Source organism: Periophthalmus magnuspinnatus, chromosome 7, assembly GCF_009829125.3.
Source record: "Periophthalmus magnuspinnatus isolate fPerMag1 chromosome 7, fPerMag1.2.pri, whole genome shotgun sequence".
In the NCBI taxonomy this organism is placed as follows: domain Eukaryota; kingdom Metazoa; phylum Chordata; class Actinopteri; order Gobiiformes; family Gobiidae; genus Periophthalmus; species Periophthalmus magnuspinnatus.
The window spans coordinates 26,477,911-26,499,619 of NC_047132.1; the positions used below are offsets into that span (position 1 = coordinate 26,477,911).

Below are 21,709 nucleotides of genomic sequence, written 5' to 3' on the forward strand. Positions count from 1 at the left end.
TTCATGGGTCAGTGCCTTCTAACCACTACACCAACTATTTTAAAGAAACTCTACTGTTGCTTGAGTACAATAGTTTGCAAATTGACTCCCATGTGTTTTGAAAACAATATCAAGAACAAGAAAATGTAAAATGATTTGAAGATGTATTTTTATTATTTATGGGAAATGCCAAAATGTGCACAAAAATGTGCACATCTTGTGTGTTCCTTCAACCTATTTGTCACTTACAGTCAGAACTTTTTATACTTTGGTAGCTCTGTACTCCATTGATGGTTCTTTCTAATGGACACGTGTTTCCAGCATCAGTTGTCCAAAGCAGGTGTGGAACAGTGCACGGCCTAAAATGAACCATCCCACTCTAGACAAATCACTCAATAGGATTTTTTGTACCACTGACTTTAAGCCCCGTTTATGGACTCCTTGTGTGCAGCTCTTGAGTCGAGGAAGTGATTGAGAGACTGTTTTTGGATGGAGTTCAGTTGTTCCTTCTGCCTCTTTAACCAGAAGAGGCCGCACAAAGATGATCCATATCCGCTTTATCTAAAATGCCTTTGGTGATTGCCGACACCTCTCGAGAGCTGGTTTGTCCGTGGAAGAGTCAACCACAAGTACCCCCAAACTCAGAGGAAAACAGCTGCCATCTCATTTGGGGCACAATAATAGGAGCTGGAAATAAGCCCTAACATGTGGGAGAATGTCCAGCCCCAAATCTCAGAGGAAAAGCCTGTCACAGAAGAGATATTTAAAGGCCTCAAAAGCATTCCTCATAAGCTGGAAACCCTCTCTGCCCCGGCATGATATGTTCTACCTGATGACAGATATCACCAATAAAACACTTGCTGCTGCTTTCCCAAATGCAAGACTGGGATGCGTATGTGGTTATTCCTCCATTGTAATTTCATTTGGCAAAAGTGAAAGTGAAATTATTCCAGGGCATTGTGACAAAATGTTCTGCAGTCCCAAAGGAGACAGGCTAATCAGTTCGGAGTGATCATCAGGGTGCACGCGGCCACTCCTCACAGGCAGACGGTGGCCGGACAGCGGGAGAGGCTGACGGGGATCATGGGACGATCTTTTCTTCACTGGGCTGTCACTCTCTGAAGGCTGCTGTGTGCTGCTGGGGGCCCTAAACAGGAGTGACTTTTTCCCAGCAGCTTGGAGTGGAAAATTTAAGAGGAAGTTACCGTTTTCTTGTCAAAATAAATTAAAACGCCAATTGCAACAGTTTCCCTGTAGATTTGTGTTGGTGTGGTTGTATGTGTTTAACACTGGGCTATGAAAATGTGAACGCTATGAATCTTTCCTTTGTATGCACCTGCTAGTTTCCTATTGCTGTGTCACTTGTGTAAATTGCAACTTTAAAAGTCAAAGACAGCTGTGTGTTTTTCATCTTGAACCTTGCTTGTGTTTGTACATCAGGGGCGTGACATGCGGCGTGCTGGCTGACTCAGCCAATTGGCACTCCTGTATGGGTGGAGACGCTCCGGCCCTTGTCCACCAGCAACAAAGAAGATGGAAGGTGTGTGAGAGAGAGCACACACACAAGGAAGAAGGACGCTTCACAGGAAAACACAGGCAGTAAATCAGGCTGTAAGGGAGGTATCCCACTCATTTCTCTTATTTTGTTGCAAACACAGAGTGTAGTAGAAATTAATAGCCCCATGTGCATAGAGACATAATTCACATTACACAGGGAGAGGTAATCCTGTCTCTCTCTGCTGCACTTTATAGGTATGTATACGACTGGCTCCACCTCCCACCTCAGTCTGAGAGTGCAGGCTGGTTGACCTGGGAGGAGGGGAGAGAGGGGAGAGGAGGGGAGAGAGGGGGGAGGCAGGAGCAGACCGAGCTCAAATTCATTTCTGCCGCTGCTCCTGAAAGCGCAGCACACTGAAGGAGTGTAACGTGGGGGAGCCGGGAGCTGGACGCACACACTGTCAAATGGATTATTCTCAGACACACTTGAGAAGTTGGACAATAGCAGAACACCCAGGGGACTTGCTCAGACAACTTCTTTGTGACTGTGACAAAAAGAAGGAAAATCTGCTGTCTTTGAAGCAGATATGGACTGACTGAGAGCTATTTGCTGCTTGATTCATTCAGGTCCGGCTCACTCTGACAGACCTGGGACTGGCACCGACAACTGAAGATGTAAACATGTGGGGTTGAATTTTAACAGCTGCCTGTCACACAGTTACACCGCCGTGGGATCCAATAGGTAAGTAATTGCTCTATTAAATCTGACCTATATTTTTTATTATAGTAAACTTGAAACACACTTTAACCAATGTGGTTTTATAATATTGTTTAGAGGACTGTTTCTAAAGAGGTGACCCAGAATCATTTACAGTCACTCACCAGGAGTTGATTTGTGTTGTCAACTATGTTGGTCATCTCTATGTCCACTTTCAGTGAATCCTGTCCAAACGCAAATTGGCCTCACATGCATTGTGTTTATATTGCATGTTCTGTGAAAATAAGAAGCATGTTTGACTAATGGTTATGACAGTGTTACATCCTTCGTGCTATGGTACATTTTTGCCTGTAATAAAATGTTATAATGATATTACTTTATTTATATTAAGGTTTCAAATTTTGTGTCAGTGAGTGAAATTTTAAACAGTACGTATTACTTCTGTTTGGAAAGTGTACTTTGTACAAGCTCCACTGAGGCCAAATGTGCTGCCCAGTTTGAGTACACACTATGTACATTAATCATGCCACTGTGACGCCTGCTTATGTTTAAAATGATAATTTGCCTTGAACGTAATAGTGAATGTTGAAATGTGTATGAAATAGCCTGACAGCCTAACCTCAACAAAAGTGGCGGAGATACGCACCAGCTGCTGTATTCAGATTGAAATGTAAAATGTATGACGTTACCTGGAGTTTATTGGGGTGCTGCACTGAATCACCAAAGGGAAAGTGTGGGACCGTTAATGGCATCTACTCTAGCATGTAATGTTAATGGTGTGTAATGGTGGCAGCTCTAATGTTTTGTCAGCAACCACAGAGCGATGGGACATGCATGAGAAGCCTTCACAGGGACGCAGGTTTATCACATTCACCACACAATGCAAGACTCGCCTTGCTTTGTGCTTGTGCTCTCTGGCCGTATTTCTATTGGCAAATCAAAGGTCAATTAGACGATTAAAAGAAGATTTGCGGACCCTGAGTCCTTTTACAATGTTTACAGTGCGCACAAATCTTCAAAGACTATCGATTTATTGGTCTACGTGCATTTTGATTTATAGACACATGCAGGCTATTGGATGCATAGTTTTACTGTAAAATCTGTGAAATCTAAACTGCTTCTCTGTCGGAAAATGCCTCCAAAATGTTTCCATGAATTGCTGTATCTAGTCTATGCATTTTGCATGGTGCACTTGAAAATATTGCTACTGATTGTAGCCTCCATCAGGAAAAATCATCATCATTACTGTTGCCACGGTCAATTTAACGTGGGATGTAACTTTCAATAATTGGAGCAGATTTTTGGTGATTAGACACTATCATGTCAAAGTCTGGAGGGCCTCTTCTCTGCAGCCTGTCCTGTCTGTGTGACATCAAACGCATAGTGTTATGTTATGTTATTGGTGGCGTGCTTTAGTTAATAATACATAACAGAAATAACAGTGAGTGGTCAGGTCCTGAGAACAGCCTTATCAGTGCTGATAAGTGGACTTGGACCTTCCTTTTAGAAAGTCCTGTCAGTGATTGTGGTTTATAAATAGCTACAAAGGTGTCCCCAAACTCAGGGAAACTAAGGACTATATGTGTGTGTGGCATGTGTGGTCCCAATGAATTAGAGGTAAGATGGTTTTGGCAGGACACTAAGAGACCGGGAGTGTTGGCTTTCATCGCTCACACATAAGCAGTCTGCCGCCGGAGCGCGCAGTGACAACAAATCACAGGGCGTTAATGAGAGTGGCAGGTGTGTGTAGAAATGCAAATGCAGATGTACAGTACAGAGGGGGCATCTCTTTGATATAGAAGTCACTGATTCAGATGGAGGCCTGATGCTGCATGTGCGAGGGGCCGATGGGGATCTCATTTACTGATACGGCAGGCTTAAAGAAGAGAGAATGCTTAAATCGGCATTATACGTCAGATAGAAATGCTGCGCAGTGCACGGGGCCTTTACACTGATTCATATGTAAATATAGCTGAGAGCTCCAAACCATGAGGTGATATGACACTAGTTATGGAGATGAAGAATCATTTGAATGCAAAATGTCAAAAAGTAAAGGCCATAATCATAATTCATTTGGTTGAAACCTTTTATCCTGGTCCAAAGTATTAACATAAAAGTCGAGGTAGAGATACGCACCTACAAAAACAGTCAGTTGTTTATTTTTGAATGTTTATAGGAGAATAGGAAAAGGGTGCTTAGAGCACGGTATCACTTAAGTTCATCTTTGTGGATGTTCTTTCCTGATAATGAGAGTGTTTGATGTTTAATAAAAAAAATAATACAATGAACTGTTAAACCCCTCAAAATGAATTTCAGATTTTTATCAGGTTTCATAGAAGTCATTATATTTAGTTTGAATGAATGTTTAGTTTTTTGTTTTTTTCTCAGTATTCATTACAAAGCTGGTGTTGCGTCGGGGCTGGCATAACATTTTGTGATGTCATAAATGACTCAAACACTTCAGCCACAATTTATCATGTGTGTAGGACCAGAGCCAAAAGCTTAATAGAGTCACAAAGGAAACAGAGGGAGGAGGGAACTGGCAAAAGTATTTACAGACAACCACTAAAGAGCAGGAATTAAATCTTGAAAAAACACATTAGATCATCATAAATAAGCAACAATAAACATATCCTAATATAGTGCCAATGCTCTGACAGTACTTTTTATAGACTTCCATGCATGTACTGTTCACATTGCAGCTTTCTGAAGGAGCTGGTGGTCACTATTAAAGTATCTATGGGCCTTTGGGTGGCTGTGGCATTGGGCTGACACATCATAATGCAGACATACCACCTTGAAAATGCCCTGATCTCGACTGATTTCTAAAGCAAGTCTGGGCCTGGTTTGTACATGGAGATGACACTGCTGGAAATACCAAGTGTCATAGTGGGACAGCAGCGGCTCTAGTGCATACTGTTGTTGTGTCCTTTGGCAAGACCCCAGCTTTCCAATTATGAACGTGGTATGTGAGTGATTGGGGGTGGTTGGAGGGGCATATGACGCAGATTGTCTTCCCCAGGGCAGCTGTGGCTAGCTTACCACCACGGAGTATGGGTGAATACCGGTAAGTTATGCAATGTAAAGAGTGTCTTGAAAGGCACTATATAAATCTTTTGCTTGTACCATATGTTTTGTTGTTTTCTTGCAGTGACAATAGTGTTCATTTAAAAGATTTTATTTATTTTATCTGTTGGTGGGTTCATTTATCATGTCTTTTTTTTATATTCCTATCCACTTTGTAGTGCTATCACAAAGGAAAGCCTAGATGCTCTTCAGTGTTTAAATTGTGTCTGACTTTAAAAGGCGGAATAACCGTTGTCTTTGCAAATGCCTTGAGTGCATTAATGGTCAGAGAGAATCCCCTACGTTGCACAATGTTGATAATACTTGATGGATCTGTTGTGACAGCAGCAGGAAACGGGGGATAAATGTGAAAAATGAGCGTAAATATCAGGTGTCAGACAAGAAGAAGAGGAGCTGATAGTGTGAAATAAATGCAGACAGTTTGAGTGTACACTGGGCCTTAATGAGGACAGAGAGGTGCCCATTAATCAGACCGAGCCTAAGCTGCTCAGTGGGGACAAGTGGAGAGGCTGACGTAGACCCACACGCAGGAGGGGAAGGTGAGAAAGTGCTGGGATTTTGATTAAATTGGGATCGTCGCGCCCACTGCCTCGCACCTGTTGGCTGCTGCTGCTCCTGCCACTAGAGCCTCAGGTTTCCTTTTCTGTCAAGCGGAGGTGGAAGTAACAATGAAGACTCAAGAACCACACAACTCAGTTAAATGGTAAAGAATATATAGCATATTTGAAATGTTGTTGTCAGGTCACAGTTTCAAGTATTTATTAGAGAGTGCATGTCACTATCAGTTAAGAAGGGTTTGTGAGGTGTTTTCAAATTTTTGGTTAATTTGTCCTCCTTCCATCAGTCCTAAATAGCATTAAACCTGAACTATATACACAATATACAACTATATACACAATATACAACTACATACACAATATACAGTCTTAACAGCCCCAACTAAGTTTACAAGCTCAAGTCATAATCTCAGATCTCAGTTTAAAGTTTAACAAAAATGAGTCTAAAACGTTGAACTTGAATTCCATGTTGGACTGTTTTAACTCCTCATAAAGAGCGTTTGTTTATACTCTGAAGGAACTGTATGTAAGATTTTGATTTTAAATTCCAGAAACATGACCTGCTTCCCCAAATACAAAGCAGAAATGTTCAAATCAAATATTGCTTTTATTGAAAACAAGTGTACTGCCAATTTATTCTTAATTATAAAAACATTGGGCATGATGGCCAAGTTGTTTATGTTATAATTTGCTGTTTTGGTTCTCAAGATGATTATCCAATCAGAAACCAGAATGACAAGTTAGATGAACAGAACATTAGATCTTTCCAGAACAGTTTGAGAATGATCGTAATCTATATCAGAACTAGTAGAAGACCACTCGTATAACATTCTGTTGTATAAAAATGTGTTTGTGTGTGTTTTGAACCTTTTCCTGAGCATCAAAATTAAGTTTGAAATGATACTATCACTAACACTTATCTGAATGTAGCATTGTCCACTTTACATATTATTTGTCTTATGATGTTAACAAGGCAAAACACACACTCACAGTGATGTTTTGACATCAAAAAACAATGTGTGAAGTAGAAACAGCCTGTCTTTTAATGATCTTTGTGGTGAACAGCAATAAATCACTGTTTATGATATGGACAAATAAGGGACACGTCTTTGAGCTCAGCCTACAGGACAAACCAGTAGTCTTGTATATTTATGCCTCAAGAATCCTTTCACAGGTTTTTGTTCCTTAGTTGTGCCCCACCAGCTTTTAAAATTAAATGACAGCTTTAAATCATCTCATTAATTGCATTTTAAACATGTATGTATAAACAACTCGTAATGTAGCCTTAAAGCCTCAGCCCACTCCCCACTTTTACGTTTGGAAAATCCCCAGTGCCATGTTCTTGCTCCACTGCAACACTTAATTGCTTACATGTTTTCCTTTAAGCTCCATTATTCATGTTCCTCAATAGGACACAGTGTCTATATGGATCAGGTTTTATGTATTTAGTAAAGTAACATTTTGGACCACAGTATGTTTTGGCAAGATGTCAGATAGCTTGCCTTGTTATAATTGGTCAAATGAGGTTAACTAAAATGAGCAGCAAGACTCCATTTCTTTATTTCTGTTAGATTTATTGCATAAGACCATTGTGCGACTTGATTACATAAGATTGAAACTAGAAACTAATACCTTTTATTGAAGAACTTGAGGAGAAGTGTATTGTTTGACTTTTGTATTTGCATCAATTATTCTAAGATGACAACGAATTCTTTCCATCTGAAGGGGTCAATAAAAGTGCACAGGACTAGGTTTATTGCTTTATACAATTAGTGGCAACATGAAGGGGCAAAATAGACAGGCTAAGATAATGTACAAGGCAATATCACAAATTGCGTGTTACATTTTTTTACTTTTGTAACATGGGCTCAGGTATTCTGTTCTTAATGCTTGGAGAGCCAGTTGGTTTACTGTAGAAATTTTGGATTAAGACAAGGACCTGCCTCACCTTGTTTGAAGCCATGTGAACATTGTTTTGTCTGTAGCGTGTGCACACCTCCCCAGTAGTGAGACACTGAAGTCTATCAGCGTCTGACACTTCTGAATGTTTGCTGCGTGCATTTTAACTACCTGCTCTTGTTGTTCCCGAGGCACTGTGGCCCGTGCGGCAGAGTGCGTGGAAATAGAAACCAAGGGGTTCACTTTCTCATTAATCAGACACAGAGCTTTAAAGCAGGAAAGAGAGAGGCAGAAGCTGACAACTAAAGATGCTGCAGCTACACCGCGGATGGAATAATTTGTGCTTTACAAATTATTCCATCTACATCGCAGATGGAATAATTTGTGCTCTACATTAAGGTGATCAGACACACAGCTCTGCTGCCTGCGCTGTTTTATTAAAGACAGCAGCTCATTCAAAGGGATATGTTTCATATGTGTAGCATATCTCCTTATTTGAGCTATTGAAATAAGGTCAGTGCAGTTTCCTTGGATGCTTCTCAAATGTAAATGAAACACGAAAAAGTACAAGAAGGACAAACAAGTGCATTTTATCAGACATATAAATAAACAAACAAACAAAACAAAATTTTCAAAGTGATCTGGAGGATAGGTCTAACATTTACAATTGGGAAAATAGCAGCGTTTCTCAACCTGTGGGTAACTTGGCAGTGGGCACCATCACCAAAATAAGAATCTACCTGCACCTAATGCCTAATGTGATTGTTTATTGCCCTTATAAATAAATGAATACAGTCATTTGAATTCCCACAACACACCTGAATCCTGATTAGCTCAGCAGAAGCTCCAGCAGTTCAGGTCTGTGAGAACGTCAGCACTCTGCTGAATAGAGTGTGATACTGGCCTATAAAGCAGTCTTCACAAGGTCCAAGTTTAACCCAGTTAAGAGGTGTCAGTGAAGATGTTTCTTAGTCTGTCTTCCCTTAATAAATCCCAATACCTTAAATTGGGACTAAACACCTAAACTCCACAACCACAGTCCTAACAAGCTTTTAAACTGGGCAATGCCTGGAGGATGGAAGATGAGTGTGAGGGGGCATGGGTGGGGTCTGGACCAACTAGGAACAGCTTGACTTGCACTTCAAATTCCACCCGACAAATGTGTCTGATTGAGTCTCTCACGACATAAGAGGCATGTGATGTCACAAGCCTCTTAAAATGCATTGGCATACGCTTGACCTTGAGCTGTAAACTAACCTAAAAGGTAAAATGGCAAAAAAGCAAAGCAAAGAACAAGAAAAACCTAGGAACAGTAGAGAATTACTCCCACTTTAAAACCTGAGCTAGCTTCTTATTATTCATACATAATATGCAGCAGTTCAGTCTTCAGTGTAGTTTCTTTGGACATTTATCAAATGCAAATGAGACACAAAAAGTACAAGAAGGACATACTGTATTTGATCAGCCAGTTGAATAATACACAAACAGTCATGTCCACATCTCACAAGTTTTCAAATTGATTTGGAAGATAGGCCTAACATTTACAACTGGGTAAACAGACATGCTTCCCAATTAGTGAATAATTGGCATTGGGCGCCATCGCTGAAATGTGAATAAATGTGCAATAATAAACAATCAAACAATGAGTAGTTGTACAGTAGTTGGACAGTGCTGATCTTACTCCATAGTAGAAGTAGGCCTACTGTACTGTTACTGATAGATATTACTAAAGATTAAATGCTTACAAGTTTTGGATTGAGCATTTGAATTGAAAACCTATGTAGAGAGTACAATACGTAATTGCTACTACTACTAATTACTACTAATAATACTCTTGCAACTAGTGCTACCACCAGAATAGCATTGAGCCCAAAAGATGACTTGAGAGCCATTTATGTAATTAAAGCTTTAGCTGAACCCAAACACTGTATGTATTTATATAAATTATCACAAATCCAGCTGAATAACTCTATGATATTGTAACAGATTCACACGTCGACTTAGTGATACTGCACCAGGACTTGAAAGAGAATTTCACCTCAGATATCGGTCACATGTGCAAATATACATAATGAGATTATACAGGAGGTATGGGGGATTGCAGTAGCACAAAGTCTCTCTCATGAATTATTCCGACATTATAGTTAGGGGCGTGAGGGTCCACAGGTTTGAACAAAGAACACCAGGATAGACTTTGATTAAAACACACTTGTTATTCATACGTTTCCTAAAGACAAAAAGACCAACTTTGATCCCAGTGTTTGAGGAGATACTGCTGGACAAAAATAAATATTTTATGAGAATTTCCAACGTAGCTGAAACGTGAAGGAATGTGTTTGATGGATTTCATCAATTTACAGCCTGACGTTTTATGAATTCACAACAAATACACCAAGAAAAATTCAATTTCCTGCCTTTTACTTCCATTTCTCTCAACTTCTTAGAATCCTTCAACTTTTGATTTGTGGAGTATTTTCTCATAAAGTTTTCTACAAAGTGAGTCACTCATTCAACAGCAGTGATCATTGCATTTTGCCACGAACCAAAAAGTAATGGATAGCAGTGGCTCATTTAACCCCAAGTATGCAAAAGCAATAGCATGGCAAACAATACTATGTTTCTTTTCAAAAGCACATCCATAAATAGACTTAAACAGTGCCCATTGGCTATGACCTGCTCCTGATTGGACACAAGTGAAAATAATTCCAGTAAATTCTGTTGTTTAAGCTGGGTTTACAATGTTCCTCCTTTAGCTCATTTCCCTTTTTGACAGTGCATTGCCAATTTAAATAGATTTGAATCGATTGCACTGCCATACTCATAATGTCATTTAAAACATAATTATACCGAATGATAAACTCTTGGAACATCTCATTCCCTTTTTATTTGGGTCGGTTAGTGTGTTTTTCTGGCACAATCTTTTCCATTTGGCACAAACATAACTATGTGGAAAGCAATTCTTTTCAAATCAAACTGACTCTCTGATTATCACCGCTTTCACAAACCTTTGCCAATGATTACAAAAATATTATGATGTAGAAATCACACACTCAAAAGTAACAACAACTGATATTTAAGAATGAATGGGTCCAGTTTAGACAGTAATCTTTAGTGCGTGTATAGATTTTTTTTTTACCAATGGAGATACAGCACTTAAGAGATTACATTTTTTCTTTTGCTATGGATCATACTTGGACGACTGAGGGATTACACAGACACTTAATATAGGTAAAGTTCAGCTGGTCCATGATAGCTAAAGTCTAAAGCATTCATTCACCTGTTACCTTGTTTAGCCTTATCTTAATTCTTGTGAAGTAACCAAGCAAATATTGTGACAGTGCCTTTCATAACCTTTCATTTATCTGGGAGTCAACACAGATCTTGTGACTAGATCATCTTACCAGTATCTCATGTGCCAAACTGGCGTCGATCATTTCACTGACAATGAATTCTAGACCTAAATATAGCCACGGTTTGATATCAGATCACAAACTGAGCTATGGAGAAAATTGTGTTTAAAAGTCTTGTTATTTAAATCATTATTGAAATCACGATTATTCAAACGTTTATTTGCTTAGAGATCAGGCGGGGCATCAGCACGAGTGAAACGAAGGGACAGAACAGATGAAATAACAGCAGCTGATGTGTATCTCACTAGAAAATGGAAAAGTTAAATTTTTGTGCCAAAGTAAACACATACACCTGAATTCAACGCACATACGAGTTAATTATTATTTACTTAATGACTGTAATTTTGTTTTTGATTATATATAATTAAGCAATAATCATAAATCAAACACCATTAACTGTCATTAGCTGTGACAGTAATTAATCTCCGTATTTCATATTTCCACCTGTGCCATTTGTCTTGCTCTTGTAGGTGCCATATACATTCTTTCATACAGAGATGTCCAGCTGGCCTAACCACTCATGAAAATACATTCCTACAGCACAGCCAGCCTCTCAACAATGTGCTCAGCTGACTGATCTGCTGCACCCAACAGTGAGTAAGCTATTACAAGCAAATTGGCCCTAAATCTCAGTGGAGTAGTGAGAACCACCTTGTAATGTCCTGTTAGTCCCAGGCAGTTGCACAATACTATCTGGGGTTTCCTTCTATTTTTAGCTCACGCTTGCATTTGCAGCTCATAGCTCCTTTGCATTGTTTAAACCCGTAAATTTGAAACTGTTTAAAAGTTATTATTGCTGGAGATTTATTGCCAAGCCTATATTTGGCAACATTTCAGTGATTGTTGCTCTGTTGTTACCTAACAATAACTGGCACACCCTACAACATTGCATTCTAATTTGTCATATAGTTCTTCACTTGTACTTCCTTTTGAGCAATTTATTTCCAAGCGCTTCAAAATAAACACACATTTTATTGCGTCAGACTGCTGGACCTGCGGGTCGAAATGAAAAACGAGAGAAAGTATGAGCGACATTTGAGAGACGGAGATGGGGATGAAAATGGAAGTGTATTGGGTAAGAACAGGATGAGGGTGATTATGAGGTGAAGGCGAAGATTGGTGGGATTGAGGGTGGAAGCTTTCAAATCAAACACAAGACAGTAGTATGGGAAAGAAAATAAACAGGGCTGGATTTACGTCAAGCGGGAGAAGCTCGGTGAGAAGGACAAACAGTTGAAGCTTATTCAAAATTGGAAATGAAACAGCGTGCACATAAATTTATATTAGGGCTGTCATTTCAGTGCATTTTAGTACTTTGTGTTTTGGGTTTAGAAATCGTTATTTACTTCATACTTTTCAACCAGCACTGGACCATTAACATATTACAGAAGACTGAACTATCAACTGTTAGGCTAGCACAAGAATCCCAGACATTTCCGAACAGCGTTATTAAGTTTTATTAATGAGATGATTGGCTGTTTTTTTGTAAGTAAAGGTCATGTTATTATATTACCCTTTTCTTCTTCAACTCCATTATTGTGTAATACTTAAAGGCCTGTATTACACAAAATGACTCTTGTGAATTTTAATCCATGTTATAATGTTGTTCCTTCATCAAAAATATACCTGGAGTTGTGTTTTGTTGTTATTATGATTATGATTATTAATCTGTATATATCTCCAAAGCTCACCTTGTGATGTCATGAAGCGGTAGTTTTCAAGTTAACAGCTCCTTTTACCTTTAGTTCAGTAGAGATTGACAATTCCAGATATAAAATCATCCAAATGATTCTAGTGAAGGTGGATGGACTTTAAAAAACACAGTGGAGCACTTCCTCTATTACTGCATGACATCACAAAGTGGAACAGAGTGTTTTCAGTTTGAGAGAAGAACTGTGTGTTAAACATGTGTGAATGAAACAAAACACAACTTCAGGTATGTTTTTTGATGAGGAAACAACATTATAACATAGATCAGAAAATAGTGTAATATGGGCCCTTTAGCACGGACACATTTTTGTTTAGACTTTTAATAGTAGGTGCGGTGTGCAGTTGTGTATATATGTATGAATGTGTGTGTTTGTATGTATAAGAACAATAACAATTTCATGAAAAAAGTAGGCACAGATTATGGAGATATAATCTACATACAAACTTCAGCCTCCACTTTGAAACCTTTAGATTCACTCTTTCCCTCAGCCCTTCTTTTCATTAGAGGTGATGTATTTAAAACCCATCTCTCACACTCCATGATAAAGTAGGCTGGCCATCGCTATCTGTCAGAAGAGAACAACACTGTATTAATTGTATTTATAAGGGACTACTTGATAGACTGCCTCAATATCTCAGTTGTTTGTTGAACTTTGATACAGGAACTATTAATACAAGATCTCATGATTGTCTATGTCTAAAAACTGGCTGCACTAGAACTGAAATGAGAAAAAAGCTTTTGTTTATTTTGCTTTCCCCAAATTAAATATATTTCAAGGACACGCAAAACTGGATACATTGGTGCCACTAATGCACTTCAATAATCTGGTGATAAATATTTATAATCACATCTACACCTGTTTTAATGTTTTAAATAGACTTTTTTTTGTATTCTTTTGTATTTTAACCAGGGCACCCATGAAAAGAGAGTCTGGGTGGTCTCATTGGGCTCTCCCTGTATAAATAAAAATAAAAATAATGATGAATGATGATGTTGATGCAAAATTGTCCTCAGCTGACAAACCATACACAATTTTAAACACTATTAATGAGATATAGACGACTCAGGTAAATGAATGACCATAGTGTGGTTATGAGTGTTGTACCTTGCCCATTCTCGCCCCGGGGGGTTGCCTGAGCTCCACCACTTAACTGGCTGTTTGTTTTGCAGGCATGGAAAGCATCAGTGTGGAAACAGCCTGGGACGGGCTGGGCCTCTCCTCAACATTTGCCCAGGGACGCGTCAACAACTTCTCCTCGTTTGTTTCTGAACTGAACTCACTCAACAGCACTCACAGCGGGGGCTCCTCCTTCGGCTTCTTCTCTGAAAATAACTCCACCACCAGCTCGCCCCAGATTCCGCCCCAGCTCAGGGTACGGGACGTGGGGCTGGCCCGGGCAGAGATCGCCATCCTGGGGGTGATCCTGGCCCTCACCACCCTGGGAAACAGCTTTGTGCTCTGGGTGTTGCTACGCCGGAGGAAGCACAACGCGCCCATGCACGTGTTCATGGTCAACCTGTGTGTGGCTGACCTTGTGGTGGCCTTCTTCCAGGTCAGTTGATTGGCTTTTGGAAAAGGGTTGGGGAATATTGTTTTTCTGCAACAAAGCAAATGTGTTCTACCTGTTTTTACGGTCTGTTTTTTAAAGATCTGAAGATTTGACACAAATGTTTACAAAACACTTGAGGCGCAGTGGTAGTGGTAACCTGTCAAGGATACACGGAACCCATGCGTGATGGGTTAAAGCTCTTGTAGTGCAAGTAATCTTCAAAACTAAACTCTTTGGCAGGTGTCACTAAATATCTGAAAATAAATTCTAAATTACTGAGTACATTTATTCTGTGTAATTTGTTTTGATATAATTGTGTTGAGTCCTTTTTTGTCTGGCTGTAGAAAAAAAATCTATTTCACATTTAATCACAATACAATCACTTTTTTCTCTCATGATGCAGTCCTTCCATGAGCAGAACTACTGAAACACCTCTATCATGCCAATGGTTTATGATTAGTCTTGGTTTAACCACACTGTACTGTAAATCCTGATGCATTATTAAGGTCAGTGATTCTTTGCTGACCATTGGGTTCTGCAGTGGCTTTGTCCTCTTTTAAAGCAAAATGTTCTTTACAGTAAAGGTCAAAGTAATGGCCACGCACCACTTTTCTTAAACTCAATAAAATTAACTCATTGTGACTTTAAAGGGCAATGGTCTCTCACTATTTATCGACTACACGCGAGGCCAGCCAAGATCAGTATTTAGCTCTTTATGTTATTCTTTCCAAATTATAATTCAATTAGTCTAACACATTGAATTAGTGTTATGCCAATGCCCCCGCTATTCATAAACTGACTCGTGGCCTCTTATCTATATTCATGAGTTTACATTTTGACCTCTCTTCAAGGGTAGCACATATTTCCGATTACTTAATTTGTTGGATGAGATTGCATGGGTAAATTGCAATGCTGGGCCTAATATGACTAACAATAACTGTATATAAATATAACAAAGTGAGGAAGCCTGTCCAAGAGTGGAAAATGTGCGAGGTATTCAGAAGAGGCCTGTGTCCTTAAGCTGCTCCTTCACTGATCAGGGCAAATAAATCATGTTACTATTTTAACAGAAAAATAGAATGTATTAAATATCACTTTTTGTTACAGTAGTAATGTGATATTTTTCTGTTTTTACTGTTGTATGTCTGTCTCTATAGTAGCTCAAAACACAAAGCATTAGGTTTGTATTGGCCTGAAGACAAACAAACCTGCTTAAAAGGACAGTGTTTGGTCTGCGGTATTCATCTCCATTAGATACCACCATATCCCATACAAAGCACAGGTTTACTAATGATGGCCTTCCTCCAAATGTGCTGACAAGAGCACTGGCCTTTACACTTGATGCTTACGGTACACTAATCCCTTTATTATAATTAACCGCATTTTTAATCTGTGCCCCTGCAGGTCCTGCCACAGCTGATTTGGGACATCACAGAGAGATTCCAGGGGCCCGATATACTATGCCGCTGTGTCAAGTACTTGCAGATTGTGGGCATGTTTGCCTCGTCTTATATGATAGTTGCCATGACAGTGGACAGGCACCACGCCATCTGCTGCCCTTTGCAGGCTTATCGCGGGGGGGTCATGTCCCGCTGGAACACACCGGCCATGGTGGCCTGGGGGCTGGCCTTGGTCCTGAGCATACCACAGGTAGGAGCTCAGACACATACTCAAGAAAACACATGGCCAATAGGAAATGAGGCGCAGGGGTGTTCACCCTCTGACACTGCAGCCGGGCTCAAGATGTCTGTAATTTTAGCCCCATGAGGTCACTATTGTTCACCTCATGAAGTTCACAGGTGCACTGACCGTAGGCTTTGTCTTGGATAGGTGTTCATCTTCTCCCGCTCTGAAGTGGCCCCTGGAGAGTTTGAGTGTTGGGGGCACTTCACCGAGCCGTGGGGACTCAAGGCCTACGTCACCTGGATGACTGTAGCTGTGTTCCTGCTGCCCGCCCTCATCATCACCATCTGTCAGGTTAGACAGGCCAGGTGGCTCTCCTGCAATCCTAAAGCTTTTAGGGTTAACCAGTTTCTGTGTTACATGAAACATTATATAATCCCAGCACATGTGGTGTGGGGCTGTTTGTTTTCATGAGGGGTGTATTTGGCAGACATCCTTCAATAACCCAAAGGGAGCTGTGGTTGGTGTTATGTAGCATCCCAAGACATACTGGGCTGCCTCCTGCTGCTGCTCTATTTAGGGAGACATATTTCCAAGCTCTAACTATTTCCCCTAATTAACACTGCATTTGGAGGACCATTGCTGAGACAACCGCCTCTCAAAATGTGCCACTCTGGGTGCCCCTGCCAGGAGCAGAAATGTACCAGATCTCAGCCAAACATGGAATCTGTGGTCTTTTTATGATCAAGTTTCAGATCAGCATATTCACTTGCACTGTAGCTTTTGTTTCTGCAAAAGAAACTAACTCACAAAGTGTAGCAGCATGTGTTCTCACCCATTTAAAACCTAAAGGTTCCTGATGAAAATCTGTAAAAAACACATGAGTTTATCATCTGCTATCATCTTCTCTGTGGCTTAGGAAAGTGTGAGATGTCAGTCAACCTGAGTTAAAATTTACAACATTTTTCACGTTTTACAGTGAACAAAGAGGTGTATTTTATGCCACATAAAAATGCCTGCCATGACATGGGCAAGCCGATACATGCACATTTTTATATTACCTCTCCATGTCAGTGACCAGCCCAGCTGAAAGGCAAACAAGGCTTTTACCAACATTCGTCATAATTCTCAGAATAAGTTGACCTTTTTAACCTAAGATAAACAATATTGTTCCCTTTCAGATAAGGATCTTCAGGGAGATTCACAATAATATCTATCTAAAATCGGAGCGCATGGTAATGGCCGAACTGAAGAAGAATGAGATCCTGTTTCGTTTTAATAGCTTTAAAAAAGACGAGGAGCGGAGCAACAGGGAGCGGGTGCGGCGGGCCTCTGCAGCAGGGAGCAGAGACACAAGAGGGGCCCAGCAGATTTTAAAGGGGGTCAATAACAACTCGCACACCAACACCAAAACAGTGGAGTGTTATGACTATGTCCCATCATCACTCCAGTACAGCAGCTGCCACACTGACCATGTAACTGCCGCAGCTACTCTAAACAGCTCTGAATGTCAGGAGCATAATACCTCGTATGAAGTGGAGTCCAGCTCTCCCCGCTGTTCACTTGAATACCCCGCCCCACCACAGCTGCGCCCCAGCACCCCACCCCCCAGCATCACAAAAGCTATGTCCAAGACCGTCCGCATGACTCTGGTGATCGTCCTGGTCTACACTGTCTGCTGGTCGCCATTTTTTATTGTGCAACTGTGGGCAGCATGGGACCCCCACCCTCCAGACCAAGGTTAGTCCAACAAATGAATCACGTAGGTCAGTGTGGAAAAACCCTGCACAGGCAGTTTACCTGGTGGGATTATGCTTTGAATAGGAATGATTTGTCAATTATAGTATGTGTCATAAATAGCCCATAGGCACACCCCTTTTGATAGAAAGAAGAATTATGGTTGAAAAGAAATGAGGTCATTTATAAGGTTTGGTCGAAATTCGAGCTGCAGGATTGACAACATAATGTGTGCAAACTCGCTTGACTTGAGATTAAATTTAAGACATTAATACATCTATTTTATTTATACTCTATGCACACACTTATTTTTAGATAAGGGAGGTTTCATTCATACATTTATTTTCTAAAAAAAAGAAAGTGCTGAAAACATGCAATATTTGGTTTTATTTAAAGGTATTCTAATTACATTATAAATATAATTTACTGCTCTGAAAATGGTCCGGAAGAAGCAGTGAAAATGTCCTGGGAACTGATTGACTCTAGATTACTTCTATATTTAACTGTCTCTATTAAAAGACCAGTAAATAAACAAAAACTTTGCTAGAGGCCACAGCATCATTGACCACATGTTTACAGTCTCTTTTCCCTTTAGGCATTTTATTTGTTCTGCGCTACCTTATGTTCCACAATTTTATGTGATTTTATTGTAAAACTTTGATTCACCCAGTATTTCAAGAACAACACTTTATTGGTTCATTGCCAAAAAACATACTGCAAACTGTGGCCAAATGAGTCCTCCTTTCTTACTACTCTGGCACTAGTTGGTGTTATGAACAATGTTGATTTTGTGCAACTAAATCAGGACTGACTAGTTTCCTTCTGATCCCAAGCTGAACACTCGAGGCAAATAAAAATCTAGCGACTTCTGCAACAACACCAGATGTTGACGTATCATCATGATGAGCGCGCTCACAGAGGAGATCCCTGCAGCCCACACACATCACAGAGACCGGGGTTTCTCATGTATATGCAATATGCACACATCCCACATATGCATTTACACCACTCCTGCAAACTTGCCCACTAATACAGCTGATCTATGTACTTTATGTACGGCCATTCTCAACACAACCATTGTTCTCAGTCACTCTAGTCAAATCGTGTTTAGCCTACCACACGGAGGAAATAATTATTAGAAGGAGAAAAAACCAATACAAAAAGAGGAAGTCCCAGTTGGAGAGTCCCATTGGGATATTTAAAGTTCTGTTGTTATTTCTATTAGTGATAAGACAAAAACAATAATCATGCTTGTCCCATATTCAACTGAATCGTTGCAGTGTATTTATGTTGGGTCTTATGCTGTGATGCACTGATAAACTTTTCCTGTGGTCCTAAGCCTTTTACTAAATATTTATCTGTATTCGTGTTTCTATAAATAGCTTTGTAAAATGTGCATATGTCCATGTGTGTCTCAGCAGGCGTGGCTTTCACTATCCTGATGCTGCTGGCCAGTCTGAACTCCTGCACCAACCCCTGGATCTACACGGCCTTCTCCAGTAGTGTGTCCAGAGAGCTGCAGCACCTACTCCGCTGTGGCTCTCGCTCGGGCCGAAGGGGCTCTTTGCCTGATGACTCCACAGCCACACACACTTCCACCACCAAGGACAGCATGTACTGACATACACTGAAGAAATACACACATATCTTTGAAGAGCTGGCTGTCTCACTGCACCTCTGCCCTGGGACAGAGCACTGACCTCCACCAGATGTTTCCCCGGCTGCACTGTCAACAGGACCTGTGTGTAATCACACAGTCCCTCCTCGACACGGTGAAGGGTGTCATTGAAGATGTCAGCACTAGATTATGGGGGCACTGGAGGATATGCTGTGACAAACTGTGACAGCATCTCCAATCCGAGTTGCCCTTGAATGTAAAGATTCTCACCTCAGCTGCGTTAGAGCCGGTCCTTTTGCATTAACACCAACAAGAGTCTTGGCCTTTTAAGCCGGCAGTGCTAGAGGAATGCAGAGCCAGACGCTTCATAATGGTCTTTGGCCACGCCTAATGTGCAAAGCAGCAGACACATCTAAACTATGGCCATAATAAAAACAAGGAAACAGTGGAGGATGACACATATGTTACAGGAGCTGCTCCAGAAGGCTGTAGAAATCTAATAATGTGAACAAACTTTGTTAAATCAAAGAAAGTGGATTAGAGGTGGATGCTTGGAGCTGAATAAATATTCTCAGGAGGAATCCGGTTTGAAGGAACAACAGTGATTTGTTTTAGCAGTGGGCAGAGCCGCTAAGTGACGACAGACGCTGCGCCTTGAGAAAATGCAGCTCTATGGATCAATGCGAACAGGTCGAGGGGGCAGCGCCACACTCACAAACATGCGCACGCAAGAGGGCCGTACAACCCACAATCATACAAATGAACAATCCAGGTTTCCGCAACCAACCGGGACACAATTATGTGTTGTATTCTGTACAAACACAAGTCTGAGGTACACCAACGACCTTCCTGTTAGCTCCTGGACAAACATGGACATTAGGGGCACAGGCAGGAAACAGGTCCATTCCATGTATAGTAATGACAGTGTAAAGTGTATTTATTTAAACATGTGGCACATGACACATTATTATTTGTAAGCTAGCTACATACTGAATGTAAGTGCAAGATCCTCATTTAGCTGGAGTCCATCCCAATTTTTTTTTTTCAGGTCTTAAAAACAGATGACCCAGCGGCGGGTCCAGACCAAACTGACTGAGAGTGCATTCGAGGTTCAAAGGGGTCAAAGTCTATACTATTTCATCAAGTGTCATTATTTACCTTGCCTTAAATTAGGGTGCAAACCTTTATAACTGAGGTTGCAATGCACCCTTTTGTACCCCTGTAGACCTGGCCTGAGATTACCACATTCACTTTGGCCTCCAATATGTCCCACAATGCAGTTCTTGTCGTGTGTAAGATGTCTTCCACGGTAGCCATAACATAATAAAATACATTTGTTCAGATTTAGGTATTAAATAGTTGTAGAACTAGAAAGTATATTGTATCACAAGTAGTGGATTGCAGATTGAAGTGCAAACTTCATTTATTTCATGTTTTTTTTTTTTTTTAAACCTTTACAAAAGTGTAGAAAATGCATAACACAAGAAAAATGTGAAAACTGTTAAAATGACATAACAACGTACATAAACATTGAGGTTTATGTGTATCGACATTGTACAATAGAGATGTGGTGTGGACATAGCCAATGTTCAGTCTCTTCATGTCAGTGTTTGGAGAAAGACGAGCTCCTGTCAGACCAAGTGCCTGTAACGTCTGCTGACATTTTGAGCAGGGGCTCTCTCCCACTCTGGATTAATGTTCAAATGATGTCAGCACTGTTATTCTTAGATGGAGCTACCGTCATCCGCAGCAGGATGTTTGGACATGTTACATCACACCATGAGCCATATTTCTATAATGCCCTATTTATTACTGTAAATATCATGATAATCTCAGTACTGTATGTCTGTATGTACAGTTTTGATATCACTTTTTGTGCATAAAGGTATTCTGCCCGTCAACTGCTTACTTGAAATGAGAATATGGAGTTTATTTTTTTTACTTATTACATAAGAGCAGTGGATATGCTTAGTGCGTAGCCTATATAACTGTATATGGCCAGGCTATGTATTTCACGTTGTCATTTTTCCTGGAAGTAATGAGCTCTTCGTTTCGCTCATCAGTTTTCTCCATCATTACATCTATATAAGCAGTACAATGCCGTGCTGACAGGGTTGGTCTGGGTTGTAGCAGAGGGCTCATCTCTTCCTCAGCCCAGTCTTGCATTTGGGCCTTGGAACACGTCTGTCTACATCTGCTCCCCCGACACGAACGGGACACTTTGATTTTGTGCCAAATGAACGGCTCATGGCAACAGCGTTCCGGGACCGACTTTTGTTTCATCAGGAAATAGACTAACTTCTCCCAAAGCCTCAGGGTGTCC

General features: G+C 40.5%; 2 protein-coding genes across 5 annotated transcripts in view; both read left to right on the plus strand.

The window, feature by feature from the left end:
- Window positions 1–21,709, plus strand: part of zgc:158263 (ceramide kinase family protein) — a 177,525-nt gene that overhangs the window by 129,720 nt on the left and 26,096 nt on the right. The gene's annotated exons all lie outside the window — the stretch shown is intronic.
- avpr2aa (arginine vasopressin receptor 2a, duplicate a) lies at window positions 1,525–21,298 on the plus strand. Of its 4 annotated transcripts, XM_033969847.2 has the most exons (7): window positions 1,525–1,599; window positions 2,104–2,218; window positions 14,029–14,411; window positions 15,813–16,058; window positions 16,239–16,385; window positions 17,213–17,771; window positions 19,187–20,414. In XM_033969847.2, the coding sequence occupies exons 3-7, from the start codon at window positions 14,031–14,033 to the stop codon at window positions 19,387–19,389; spliced, it is 1,536 nt and encodes a 511-aa protein (XP_033825738.1). In that variant the 5' UTR covers window positions 1,525–1,599; window positions 2,104–2,218; window positions 14,029–14,030; the 3' UTR covers window positions 19,390–20,414. The 4 variants fall into 4 exon arrangements, with proteins under 4 accessions (XP_033825738.1, XP_033825740.1, XP_055079264.1 ...); XM_033969849.2 differs by lacking the exon at window positions 1,525–1,599 and having other exon boundaries at window positions 1,826–2,218; window positions 19,190–21,298; XM_055223289.1 differs by lacking the exons at window positions 1,525–1,599; window positions 2,104–2,218 and adding an exon at window positions 11,618–11,740 and having other exon boundaries at window positions 19,190–21,298.

Coding starts and splice junctions, on each gene's coding strand:
- avpr2aa (XM_033969847.2), top strand. CDS start 14,031: ATGGAAAGCATCAGTGTGGAAACAGCCTGGGACGGGCTGGGCCTCTCC. Junction 16,059..16,238: donor TGGTCCTGAGCATACCACAG/GTAGGAGCTCAG, acceptor TGTCTTGGATAG/GTGTTCATCTTCTCCCGCTC. Junction 16,386..17,212: donor TCATCATCACCATCTGTCAG/GTTAGACAGGCC, acceptor GTTCCCTTTCAG/ATAAGGATCTTCAGGGAGAT.